Source organism: Chionomys nivalis, chromosome 22 (genome assembly GCF_950005125.1).
Source record: "Chionomys nivalis chromosome 22, mChiNiv1.1, whole genome shotgun sequence".
In the NCBI taxonomy this organism is placed as follows: domain Eukaryota; kingdom Metazoa; phylum Chordata; class Mammalia; order Rodentia; family Cricetidae; genus Chionomys; species Chionomys nivalis.
In genome coordinates this window covers 26,264,338-26,278,317 of record NC_080107.1, presented here as the reverse complement: position 1 = coordinate 26,278,317, position 13,980 = coordinate 26,264,338, and the positions used below count along the sequence as shown (strand labels likewise).

General features: G+C 44.1%; 1 protein-coding gene across 5 annotated transcripts in view; it reads left to right on the top strand.

Annotated features, from left to right (window-relative positions):
- Fmnl2 (formin like 2) overlaps positions 1-13,980 on the top strand; it is a 257,682-nt gene that overhangs the window by 154,959 nt on the left and 88,743 nt on the right. For all 5 annotated transcript variants that reach the window (XM_057754584.1, XM_057754580.1, XM_057754583.1 and 2 more), the window contains exon 2: positions 387-470. In XM_057754584.1, coding sequence (XP_057610567.1) covers positions 387-470 — 84 coding nt within the window. The remainder of the gene's footprint in view (positions 1-386; positions 471-13,980) is intronic.

Here is a 13,980-nt window from a genome sequence, read left to right as displayed (position 1 = left end):
GTTGGTGTCTTTGGGTCTGAACTGGAGCCATTCTTTCTGAAAAGCCAGTTCTGACCTTTTAATTGATTACGAAGGGAGGCCGCTGTAAAATGAATGGACAGAGTCACTTTTGCGGAAATGCATGTCTGGTTATTTAAAAGCAGGCCACCCTTCCTTTCACCAACCGAATATGGAAATATATAAATGTGTATTTTATATTATATATATGCTTTATATATTTACATATATAAATGAAATGCAGAGGGGTGTGGGAATGTCTTCTGCAGCTGTCCTGTTGAATCGTATGCTGGGCACTGCAGTGATTGCGTGCAAGGGCCGCAGTGATTCTTTTCTACCTGGGAGGTACTGTGGTTGGTAACAAGACTTTTTACTTTTTATTTTCACAGAATGCTATGAACCTACCTCCCGACAAAGCCAGATTGCTGCGGCAGTATGACAATGAGAAAAAGTGGGAGCTGATCTGCGATCAGGTAAGAAGCAGCCATATTCTATGGAGAAAGCAAGTTGCCGCCTGTGTGTGTTGAGCTTGTCTCGGGGATTCCTCTGCTCTGACTCGTTGACCTCTGGCTTTCTTATCTGCAGAGGAAAAAGTACAAGATTCCTACTTTTGTGTTTTCATTCCTTGAAACATTTCACAATTTGGTCTTCTGGGAAAGCTGGGTGTATAGACAGCTCAGAATGAGACGTCTTTGCCGTCTGCCGTCCACAGCAGCTCCTGCTGTGTGCTCACTTACGCGGCACAGGCCCCATGCTTTACTAGGACTGTAGACTGGCGTGTGTTCATCTAGGAGGTTTCTAAGGAAATGGGGGTAGCCCAGAACAGTGCTTCTTTCTTTAACTAGTTCCCGGTTGTTCCTATTTTGTATTTAACTCATTATAACAAACTCATATCCTTCAGAGGGGTATGAAATTAAATGTAAGAGTCTTTGTTGTATTTCACTTAATCTTCAAATTTTACTCTGTGTCCAGTGTCCATCTGGGCCCTCTCCTTAATAAGGCCAACGTGTGAGCTATGTACTTCAAAAGAAAAAGGTTTTTTATTCTCTATTTTGCATAAAACCTAGAAATATATCGTTATTTTCCCTGTTCTGCTTTTAATAATTAAAGTGTATTTGTGTGCTCTCTCCCTGCCCCCCCCCCCCCCACTTCTTTGTGTTGATACATTTGCCGGTGACCATTGCTGTACTTTCTTTGTTTAGGGTGGTGGTTTTTATCAAGGAGAAATGTTACCTTATAAATAGGGAATAGGTCTTTTGCTGTGAGGATAAAATGTATCAGTGACCTGAATTAGTTTTCTGTTCAACACAGGTAAAGGTTTCTGTTTCCCTAAGATGTTTGTTGCAGGCATTTTTAAATACCTGATGTAGGTTGCTTTACTCAGGTTCCTAGGAACACATAAAGTAGACTAGGGGGCAGATAGTAAAATCACCTGCTTATTCCATATTATGTATGAACACGGAGAATAGACGGAAACTGAAGAACAAGGTTGTGTGTGTTTTTGTGTATGTCTGTGTGTCTGTATCTCTCTGTGTATGTGTGTGTATATGTGTATGTCTGTATCTCTCTCTCTCTCTCTCTCTCTCTCTCTCTCTCTCTCTCTCTCTCTCTCTCTCTCTCTCTCTCTCTCTCTCTGTGTGTGTGTGTGTGTGTATGTGTATGCTCCATGTACATGTCTGGTCCCTGTGGTGGTCAGAAAAAATCATTTGATCCTTTGACTTGGAGTCACTCTGTGATGACAGATCTTACAGAATGGATCTCTTTCTATATATATTTATTAGAATGACTTCCAGGCTTTAGTCCAGCTAATCCAACAATGGCTACCAATGGATGGAAGGTCCAAGAATCCAGGTGTTGTTCCCTTCACGAGGCTGGACGCCTCAGCTGGTCTTCAGTGTATGCTGGAACCCTGAAGAAGCAGTCTCCAAGACCAGTGAAGGAATGCTAGGACAGTGAAGCAAGCAGGCAAAGAACAAAAGTGTTCATTCCTTCTCCCATGTAGGCTTTCAGCGGAAGATGTGGCCCAGAGTAGGGGTGGGTTTCCCCACTCCAAAAGATCTGCATTGAAGGTGTGTTTTCCTACCTTCAAGTTTCAGATTCGAAGTGGATAAGCAAACATCCCACACAGGAGTGCCCCAGTTTTGTGTTTTAGTTAATTTTCAAAACACAAACTTGTAGCCAAGTTGACAACCAAGAATAGCGATCTAAGATAGGAAAATGGGGAAGATCTGAGAGGAGTTGAGAGGGAGAAGAATATGACCAAAATAGATATATAAAGGCACATGTCTTAACCCCAGCACGCAGGGGGCAGAAGCAGGCAGGCCTCTGTGAGTTCAAAGTCAGCCTGGCCAACAAAGTAAGTTCCAGGACAGCCAGAGCTATTACATAGAGAAACTGTGTCTTGAAAAACCACCACCACCACCAATAAATAAATAAATAAAAATAAAAAGATAATTGAGATATAATTAAATCAAGGGCTCAGAGAGGCAGCTCAGCAAGAGCACAAAGAGCATATGCTGTTTTTCTAGAAGACCCGGGTTCCTGTTCCAGCACCAGCCTGGGGTTTTCACAACCGTCTGTACTGACTTCAGTACTGGGGGATCACCCTCTTCTGGCTTCTGCTGGCACTGCCTGCATGTGGGGCCTCGGCAGACATTCAAGCAGGACACTCACACACATAAAAATAAATAAATCTCTGAATTGATTAAAGGCAGGTAGAGAGAGTGACATGTTCTCCAGTGTGCTGCATTATGAGATGAGACATTGGTGAAGAGTGTGGTTCACATCTATAATCCCACCTGCTCCAGAGGATAAAATAGGAGGATCTCAACTTCCTGCTCTGTCTGGGGACCCTTTTACAAATCTGACCTAATAAAAATGGGCTGGGAATATAATTTGGTGGCAGAGTGCTTGCTTCGGCTGCCAAGGCCTAGAGCTTAATTACAGTGACCCAAGGTGGGGAGGACAGAGAACAGAGAAGCAAAGGTAGACTAAATTACTGACATTACAGGGAGCGAGGCCTTTCTTCCTTTGTAGAAAATAGTTTTTTTTTTTTTTTTTTTGAGAAAAAATAGGTTCTCTAATTTTTTATATTTTTGGTTGTGAGCCTAGCCTTTAACGGCTGAGCCATCTCTCCAGCCCAGGTTCTCTAATTTTTTGACGTTATAATGTAATTTCATCATTTCTCCTTCCCTTCCCTCACTCTAGTTCTCCAGTCTGGCCCCTCGTCTTTCTCTTCAAACCCGTGACCTCTTTTCTCACAAATGCGTGCCTGTATGTAGTTGTTTTAGTCGCTGATCTGTCGCTGTGCAGAGACACCATGACCAAGGCAGCTCTGGTAAAGGAAAGCATTGCACTGGAGGATGGCTTACGGTTTCAGAGGTTTAGCCTATTATCAGCATGGCAGGGACCATGGTGGCAGGCTCTTTTATAGCTTTATTTCATGATTGCTTTTCATGCCTCAGATATGTTCGAAAGGGCATGCTCGAAGATTTGTGACAGCCATGGTTTTCTCTCAGGCTTAAAAGTCTCTTCATAGGGCTGATGTTGGGGGAGGTGGGGATCTTGAGACCGGGAGGAGCATATCAGGTATTAGGTCGCAGTTCTTGCTTTCCTGTTCTCACAGTAAGGTGGCTGCTATTCACGGTGGCGTCTGGAATGCTGAATGCTTAGCACTTTCCCCAGTCACTTCTGCGCATGCCCCATTCCTACAGCAGCTTCCTGACGCTGAGGTGCCTTGGCTGTCTTGCGATGCCAGGCTAAGAGTAATGGTTACTATTACTGAAAGCCAGCAGAAGCAGTTGCTCTTAATAGTGCCTCTCTGTAATGTAAGGGGAAAGCCCCGTCCCAGAGAGGAAGCCCCTGCCAAAAGTCCCGTAAGCAGTGGTGAAAAGGCTGGTGTAGGCAGGCTGGCTTTGGGGAAGGTGCAGACTGGCGTTTGTGTCTTAACCAGTGTTCTCTGCTGCTCTCCCCTTAGGGTCTACGGATGAGCCAGTGCTCTTAAGCACTGAGCCATCTCTCTAGCCCCTGTTGCTAATGTTTGGAATTGGGTAACCTATCAGGGTGCTCACCCCCGGAGAAGACCAATTCTTCCTCTCTCAGTCGTCCTTCATTGCCTGTGTATCTCTTCTTCTAGTGGTTGGGTCCTGTGAGGTTTTCCCCATCCATTTGGCATGTCAGCTGGCGGCGGTGTCATGCAGGTCTTGCTTGGGCAACCATATTTTTAAGATCCCATGTGTAGCGCTTCCCTGTCATAGATAGACGTTACTATCTCTAACCCTGCAAGTCACAGTTTTGTTCTGTGATTTCTCAAGTGAGAGGGAGGAACTTGGTTCATAACTGTTCCTCTGCAGATGATGAAATGGCAGCCATTAGAAAATTCAGGCCATTTGAGATGACTCGTGCTGATGGTGTCGGGTCCATCCGTGTCCGTTGTGGTCCAGATGTGCCGTGCCTAAGCTGAGCTAGAACGCTTGCCTCTTGGTTTCTGGGCTATTTGGAATATGGTTGGTTATTTTCTGTGATTTATTTTTTCCTGGCTTGTACTCAAATTTGCCTTTTTTTAAAGCTGGGTATTGCTTTGCATTGTACCTGGAGGAAGGAGCGGCGGGAGTGGGGGTGGGGTGGCGGAGATGGGAGTACTTCTTCCTTGGTACAGAACTGTATGGGAGAAGATTAACAAGAAAGATGAATGAAAAGGTTACGGAAATCATACCTACTTAAACTCAGCTTCCTGTGTTAAGCACTTCAGGGAGATCAGATAACAATCCTCAAGGCTTGGCATGAATCCCAACCCAGGGAAGGGAAAGGCTCTGCTGCCACTCAGTGAAAGATGAGCCAGGCCTATGCCACCAGATAGGGCTATTTAGCATACGCTATTACAGTTATCTGGGGGAGCGGAGAGTCTATTTTATTAGTCGCATGTACCTAGTCCTGGGACTGATTCCTAACACTACCAAAACAAAAACAAACAAAACCCACAATTATTATAAGCAAACAAGCTTATAGTACTTTTAAAAAATAAAAGCAAGGCGCTCTTGAAAAGCAAGTTAACCAACTTGGGCTGCAGAGGTGGCTCAGTCAGTTAAGCACAACATGAGCATCTGAGTCTAGAACCTTGGGGAGAGGAAGAGTCCCAGCGGTGGATGCTTGGAATATCAGTATCAGTGCTGGGAAAGGGGAGACAGATGGCCAGCCAGTTTCACTGACGTTTTCACCTCCAGGCCAGTGAGAGAGACTATCTCAGTAAACACTGTAGATAGCTCCTGAAAAATGACACTCAAGGTTGTCCCTGGGCCTCCGTGTGCACACATACGGATGTGCAGCGCCCCCAGCTTCTCACAAACATGCTAGTTAAGCTAATTTGTCACAGGAATACAATCTGAAGAATTTACACGTTTAACTTAAAATATATTTTAAACTTTTCTGGTCCATCTTTTACTCTCTTCATCTGTCCTTCATCTCACATCCCCTTGCTTCCGTTTTCCCCTCCCCTTCCTTCTTTTTTTGTTTTATTCTGCAAGCTCTTCTGTAGCACCCCAGGCTAACCGAGAACTCACTGTAGAGTATGGCCTCTCTGTTGCCTGTGGCAGTCTCCTGTTTTAGCCTCCCAAAGAGCTGAGATTACAGGCACGAACCACCCCCTGGCTCATTTTATTTTCTCTCTTTTTTAAAAAGATCGTTCATTATTATTGTGAATGTACGTGAGAGCTTGCATGCTATGACACACGTGGAGGTCCGAGGACACTTATGTGGAATCAGCGTTCTTCCTACCTCATTACATGGACTCTGGGGCTTGAACTCAGGTCTCCACACTTGTGCACCTGGTGCCTGGACCTAGTGAGCCACTCACTGAGAGCCCTGGTTTTAGTGTTACAGTGTTCATGTTTAATGGACCACTTGGAGCTTTGGCAAGTAAGCAAATGCTGGGTGTTGAGCTTTTTTTTTTTTTTCTCCTGTGGAGTGTCAGATTCTAGGTACCAGGGACTCCCCAGAAAACCAGTGGTGATATGTGAGTCGTGAGTCGGGGCAAGGATGGTGCTTTATGACCTGCCTCATGGTCAGGGTCTGTTCTGGAAGTCATTCAACCCAGAAGTGCAGCGGAGATCGAGGGGAGGAGGCTGAGACCAGTGGCAAGAGTGGGTTCATCTCCAGCTGCTTCCAGACGTCAGCTTTAAGCAGTGTTTACACGATCCCCAAGTAGCCGGCTTTGATTCTACATTTAGCCCCACTTCCCCAGCTGCTGGGAGAGCAACTGTCTGCCTTCAGCCTTCTGTACTTTGCCCCCCTTCCCCGACATCTTTACCGTGATATTGTTTGATGCTAAATTTTACTATATTTTTTGTAATGTTGTAGTGTGTCGAAATGCTATTTATTTTTCACTCATTGTTTCTTGGGGATTTGTTTCTTTTTAATTTGTCTACTATCATTTTGTCTTTTATTTTGGTCCCCCCTCTATTTAATCAGTCCTTTTTTAACTGCTGAATTAGCTGGCGTTATTTTCCTTTGATGTTTTGTTTTCTAATTTATTTTTGAAAGGTAATATATGCCTTAAAAATAAGAGTTTTCTCTTATATTCAAATACAACCATCATGATTTAAAGAAATAACTCCTTGCCAGGCGGTGGTGGCGCACGCCTTTAATCCCAGCACTTGGGAGGCAGAGGCAGGCGGATCTCTGTGAGTTCGAGACCAGCCTGGTCTACATGAGCTAGTTCCAGGACAGGCTCCAAAACTACAGAGAAACCCTGTCTCGAAAAACCAAAAAAAAAAAAAAAAAAAAGAAATAACTCCTTAATACTTCCTATCCCTCCCATTTTCCAGGGACGATGCTGGGCAGGCCCTTTCACTGGGAGTTCTTTTTTACTTTTGCCTGGTTGCTTCCTCACCTTGCAGCAGCTTAGGTCCTGCGGTTGCTATTGGCTACAGTAAGCTGTAGAGATATTTTGTTTATGTTTTAATAAATAAAGCTTGCCTGAAGTTCAGAAGGTAAATCAAAGCCACTAGAGGCTGGGCATGGTGTCACACCTTTAATCTCAGGATTTGGGAGACAGAGGCAGGTGGAATTCAAGGCTACCCTTGGCTAAACAGGATCAGTGCAGAAACAGATCCAGGTGATGGTGGCTCACACTTTTAATCCCGGTGCTGGGGAGTCACATGCCTTTAAAACCAGCACTAAAGGGAAGAAACAGAGCTCAGGGTTCAGTTTGCATTCGCCCAGCCTTGGTAGAGGTGAGTGAGACTCCTCTAGTGGCTTGGCTGTTTTGCTTTTCTGATCTTCAGCCTGAACCCCAGCATCTGTCTCTGGGTTTTTACTATTTGTGCTACAGTTAGCTTCAATGAATGATGGAACGTTTTGTTGAGAATATCGCAGGAGGTGATATTCGTCCTGGTTATCCAGTCCATCGGGTGGTGATCTGGTCGCTCCATTGTCTTAGCGTGTTTTCCCTTGTGTTGGCAAGTTGTTTTGTCTGTGGCTTTGTCTGACTGTTGGATATAACCAGTTACATAACAGTTTTATACCCAGTTAATTTAAAACCAACTGATAATCTTTTTTAAAATATTTATTTAATTTGTTTGTTTATTATGTATACAATATTCTGTCTGTGTGTATGCCTGCAGGCCAGAAGAGGGCACCAGACCTCATTACAGATGAATGTGAGCCACCATGTGGTTGCTGGGAATTGAACTCAGGACCTTTGGAAGAGCAGGCAATGCTCTTAACCTCTGAGCCATCTCTCCAGCCCCCCAACTGATAATCTTTGATTCAACCAATTTCATTGAGTGTTACAAATTGATGATTGCCCAATTTCTTTCTACATTAAACTGGTGTCTTTGTTTGCTTTCTTTTGCTGTGATAAAGCACTCTGACCAAAATTATAGTGAACCAGACGAGCAGGCTGCTTTTTAGGACGGGGTCCTAAAGGGGAGATAGTCAGGAGATGAGAAGTAAAAGACAGAAAGCTTGGGTTGAAAGGAGTTGCAGAAGCTGTGTCTTATGCCTACCAAGCTTACTAAGAAGTATAGCATCTTATACTCTATTTCCAGGAAAGAAATGGGACAGAGTCGGCAGAAACTATTATACAGTGATACAAAGTCAGTAGGAGGCTAATAAAGCAATGTTATACAAAGGGAGCACAGGGAATCTTAAAGCAGATGGAACATCCAGTGGCTTTGGGACTGATGGCTCCAGGCTCCAGTCTCTTTAGGAAGAAAACCCAGCAACCAAAACCATAGCTTCTTCAAAGGCCTGATGTCCAACATCAGACTGGTCTAGGCCAAGTCTGCTCCTGAGCAAGGAAGGACACAGAGCTAGGTTTCTTTGGCCTCATCAGGGCATTTCAGAAAGCCATGGGTCAGTCTGGCTCTCAACAGCTAGGGAAAGGTTCATTTGGCTCACCTAAAGATCTCACTCACAGTCCATCGTGAAGGGAAGCCAGGGCAAGAACTCAAGTCATATAGAGACCATAGAAGTATGCTTGCTCTGCTTGGTTTGCTCAGCCTGCCTTCTTATACAATCCAGCATCTCCTGACACCTGAAGGGTGACACTTCACATGAGTAAGCTTAGCCATCCCTTGTCAATCATCAGTCAAGGAAATACTCCCATAGACTTGCCTGTTGGCAGTCTGGTGGAGGCAGTTCCTCGCTTGAGATTCCTGTTTCCCAGATGAACCTATTTTGTGTCGAAAGCCAACCATCGCGGTTAGCAGCTAGTCCTTGCGGCTGGGTCTTCATTCTCCCTGGTGTATTTTCCGACCTTTTCGTTTCTGATGCCATTTTTCAAAATAACGATTTGGCTCAGTGAATAACTCAAAAAAGTAACTAATGCGGATTCTTTGACTTCTGTGGAATATCACTCAGAATTCTTGGATTTTCATCATTTTGTGTCAAATCTAGATATTATTTTTCAGACTTTTTTTTAGTGCTTCTTTGATGAAAAATCATGCAGATGTTTTTGACACAAAACTAATCCCCAAGAAATCATTTTATGCTACAAAAATAATGTTATGTTTAAATTGTAAGTTCTTTGCCCTTTAAATCAAGCATTTCTCTAAGCCAACGGGGAGCAACGGGAGAAAAGCAGTCTGACCGTAGGCCTACCAGTCACCGTAAGCCTAGGTAATTAGCCGTTGCTGTTGGTCATGGACTCTGGAGGAGACTTTACTACTGTCTCTTTCCGGAATATCTAATCTCTAGCTGTATTATAAAAATTTATTCTTACACCACAATGCAGCACACAACGCCTGTCTGCAGTCTATGCGCGAGCTTCGGGCAAGGGGCTGGAGGTTGAAACATACAGAGAGAGACACGGACCTCTAGTCACTGGCAAGAAGCCCTCTATTCAATAGCACCACGGAGGCTTATGTACCCAACAGTCAGGTGGGCCAACAGCTGAAAACCTTATCCTCTGATCCTCAAGGCAAGGCAACCCGTGCTCGTGAAGCAGAGCTGGTAAACAACTTTGACACAGCTTTCAGTAACTCAAATCAGAAGGAAAGTAAAGATCACTAGCAGGAAAGAGCAGCTGGAGGCCAGGGCTCCAAATGGTCCCAACGCCACAAATAAATGCAACCATTACCCTTCATCAAAGAAGCTTCTTTTGGAGAAGACAGAGAATATTAGAGATTCTCAGCTGGTCAAAACGTAGAGAACTATGACTAACTGTGCTGTGCCCATCCCAACAATGCACCAACAGTACAAGCCCCAGATCTAAGACTTGGGTGATGTCATGGAAGACGGGGTAGAAAGGTTATAAGAGCCAGAGGACTAGGACTTCCGCTGTGAAATAATGTCTATATTATAGTACAGGGAAGTTACAGTCATGAAATCTCAAAAATGCGGTTTACAAAATCAGCACAGTGGGACTCCAGCTGACATACCTGCGTGTTTGGGAGAAATCGCCCAAGGCCCCACCACCAGATGCAGAACTCCAAGCAATTCATGGCTGCTGAGAAAGGGAGCATTGGTCTGCTACAGGGATGAGCTCCCCTGTTAGGTTATCCTGTCCCAAGTGGTCAGCCCTGAACACTCGTACATATGAGCGACACAAATGTAATTAGCAGGTTGTATTTATGCATGCGCACATGTGTGTTTGAGTGTGTGTGTGTGGTTTGTGTGAGCGAGAGAGAGGAAGACTAACACAAGAGCTCATGAGTTTGAGAAGGAGTTGGAAGTCAGAGGAAGGGGTGGAAATGACGTAGATATTGTGCTCATATGTGAAATTGTCAAACCCGCCAAAATTTAAACACATTTAGAAGCTATTAATTCAGCAGGAGGTGAGTTATCAGAGAGTGCAGAGTGAGGTGTAGAAGTGTGGATGTGTTTAATCCCAGCACTTGGGAGGCAGAGGCAGGCGGATCTCTGTGAGTTCGAGACCAGCCTGGTCTACAGAGCTAGTTCCAGGACAGGCTCCAAAGCCACAGAGAAACCCTGTCTCGAAAAACCAAAAAAAAAAAAAAAAAAAAAAAAAAAAAAAAAAAAAAAGAAGTGTGGATGTGTCTTCTTTGTTGTAATTCACTGGGTTGGGAAAATACTTAAAATGGTTACTGTTATCAGTTCGCCTACACTCTGTTCCTGCAGTGTGCCAGGCAAGAACTGATTAGGGAGCATAGTTACTTTTGTGCCAACTCTTTTTGTTTTCTGAAAGATACTTTTATCTTGGGTTATCTTTTGTTTGAGACTTTGAAGGGCCCATCTTTTTTTTTTCTTAGGTCTCCCAATCTCAGCAAAGTTGAGCAACTGAATCTCACTTAGTTGGGAATGCCAAGAAGACAGGTTTCTTACAGCTTCTTTCCAGAGTCAGGTCCCTGTACATTGTCTGCAGCTGCTTCCTTCTGAAACCCTGGAGAAGCTATCAAAGGAGCGGGTGCCAGCGCCCTGGGGCTTAAGCTCTTTGAGTTTAAGTATTGCTGGAGTCCCTGGAAATGTTATGCTCTTAGAATTGAGTTTGTGTCTTTCCTTTTCTAAAGTGTTCCTTTGTCATTCGACTTTTGTAGAGGGAGTGTGGGGGACAGTGCTGCCTTCCACATAGGGCTAGAGTGAGGAGCAAGGAAAGGGAGGAGAAATAGCCTGAAGAGAAAGGAATATATCAATCCTCCCTCCCTACCTCTCCCCTTCCCTCCCCCCTCCCTCCCTTCCTCCCTCTTTCCTTCCTTTTCCTGAAAGAGAATCCATTCCAGACTGGCTTTGAATTCAGCAGCCCAGGCTTTTGCTTAAGCCTCCCCAGTGTTGGGGTAACAGGTGAGCTGCTATCTTATTAACGCTTTCTGAACTTGTCTTTTGACAAAATGCTTTGTCAGGAGTACTGTTTGGCATCCATGACTTCCAGTGATTGTCTGACTCAAAGCCTTAGGCTTCCTTTTGTCCCAAAGCACATAGTATTGATTGCCTTCCTGCCTGGTAACTGGTAATATGAATGGAAGTCTACATTTCTTTTCTCTTTAAAATGAACACGAAGAATCCCAGCACTTAGGAGGAGATTGGCTACTTGGTGAATTTGAGGCCAGGGTCCACCCAGCCTTTTAGGAAAAAAGAAGAGAGAGGGAGGGAGGGACCACAACATTAATTTATTGCCTTAGTCATGTGGCATGAAATAAACTACTTGTTTATGTGGTTCGAAATAAACTTTATTATAAAAACATATTTTGTAATCCTTGGAGACACTGTTACAGGATATGGAAAACATGACAATTGAAGTATTATATGTTTGACTGGAAGTGACTTTTCAGCCTAAATTTTATTTTATTGTACTATTTATTTATGTTTGTGATGGTAGGCACCAAACTCAGCGCCTCATAACATATGCTTGGCAGTCACTGTACCACCGAGTTGAGAGCCAAATAGACAGTACGTTTTTGGGAATTTAAGTATGTTGGCTAAGAATTTTAGAGGCGTACAGATACTACTTTATATTGGTCTTAACACTTGGATGTGTAATTCATAGTCTTTGTAGTGGAAACCTGTCTTTTTTTCATCTTTCACAACAACAACAACAACAAAAAAAAGGAAACTCAAATAACTTCTGAATTTCTTGCAAATAGTTAAGGTGTTTTGGGTTTTTCCTTCTTCAGTGTTTGGATAAAATTATCAGCAGGTGACCTCAGACCACCTTGTAATTATGGCTTCTGGGCCACCAGTTGATGCGGTTTGTTGTGCTGCCCTGTGAGAACGACAGGCTAGATGTTGTGCACACGGGCTTTCAGAGAAACTCAACTTCACAGAGTCTGCACATAAAACAGCGTTCTCAGTTCTGCGCTCTCTGTCACCTGGCACTCAGGAAGAATTGTCAAGGAGAGGGTTGGAGTCCTCGCTGCAGCAATGAAGCAAACTTACTTTGCTTCCGTAGAGGAGAGCAGCTTTACTGGATTTCGTTTCTAATGATTCCGCAGATACTGGAGATGCAGTTGGGCAGTAGGGAACATGATAGTAACATGGCTTGGTGTTTTCTAAGAGGACACTGATATGAAGGGTAGAGACTCTAAATTCTCCCTTTCCATGGTGATTGCTTGCAGTGGACAAGACCAAGGGGTGCAGCAACTGTCAGTTACCAGAACACCATGGGGATGTAGGAGATTCTGTCATGGAAGTAAAATCTAGGTTGGCATCTGCTTAACTTTGGAGACCAAGTGAAGTCAGTTCAGTTCAGGATACTAAGGTGTCATCTTCAGGTGTTTGTCCTGGAAGCCTCTGCTTGTTCCTTCACAGTGACATCAATACCCAGCTCTTGACGATGCTCTTCTCAGAGGACAACTTTCAAAGTCTGTTAGTCTAGTAGGATGGGCATTGCTCACGGTGGAGGTGCACTTAGCTGGCACACGTCCTCTGCAGCGAGCCATTTTGTAGGACCTACTTTCAACCCTTGTTTTACCCGGCTTTTTTAAGTGTTCCCCAAGTACTTGGTTTAATGACTGATGTTAACTATGTAAGCAAAGAGTGAGGCTGTTGTTTGCCTGATCTTGTGATCTGAAGATAGAAACCCAGACTTGAGGCTGCTTGGGGGTGGGGTGGGGAGAATTTTGCATTGCTCTGTCAAAATACCTGCCATAAATGATTGAAAGGGAGAAAATGCTCCTCTAGGGTCATGTTTTCAGAGGTGTCTGTCCAGTGATGGGGAGGGGGAAGGCGAGATAGCTTAGAGCAATCCGCATCGTGGTGGTCAGAAGCGGAGGAAGAGAGGGAATGCAACTGAGGTGTAGGCACCAAGTGTGCTCCTATGGTGACCTCCCTTTCATCATCTCTGACAGTAACATCGTATTGTGAATCCTTGAAGGATTAATCCATTCATTATGTCTCATCCTCTCTGGAAAGGATATCACAGACATGCCCAGAGGCTCTCTTCACTGACCTAGATGCTTCTTTCCCTTTCCCTCCCTCTCTTCTTCTTCCCCCTCCTCCTTCCCTCTATCTTCATGAGAACTCTGTTCCTGCTACCCAGTGTTTTATTTTTATGATACATGATCACCTCTAGAAGAGTCTTAATGATCCCCAGTCTTTATTTTTACTCTGAATGTGTGCTCAAGTAAAGTTCTTGTACTGTGTAATAAACGGGATGGAAGGTTTCATAGCCTCACTTTTCAAATGGAGAAACAAGGCTGTAAGACAGACTGTACTGCCTGTCTACTCCAGAGCCTCTCATATGCTAGATAAGCACTCTGCTGTTGGCTCCCCACGCCCATAGTGTTCCCCAGTCATTTCATACAGTGTTCATGAGTGCCTAGACTATAGTGATAGATCAGCTACATTTCCGTATCTTCCTGTATCTTCCTTGGCAAGCACTTGCCCGTTTACTTTGCAGAGCAAATAAAGAGAGAAATTCAGTAATTGGGAATAGAAGCTAAGGTGTACAGCTGTGTGGAATAAGCTTTGCTGTCTAGGAGACGTACATGGAGAACTTAAGTCAATGCAGATTCCTAGGTATTCGATGGATTAGTTTAATAAAGCACCGCGCTTGTATTAGGTAAAGGGCTTTGGTTGTTTATGTTTTAA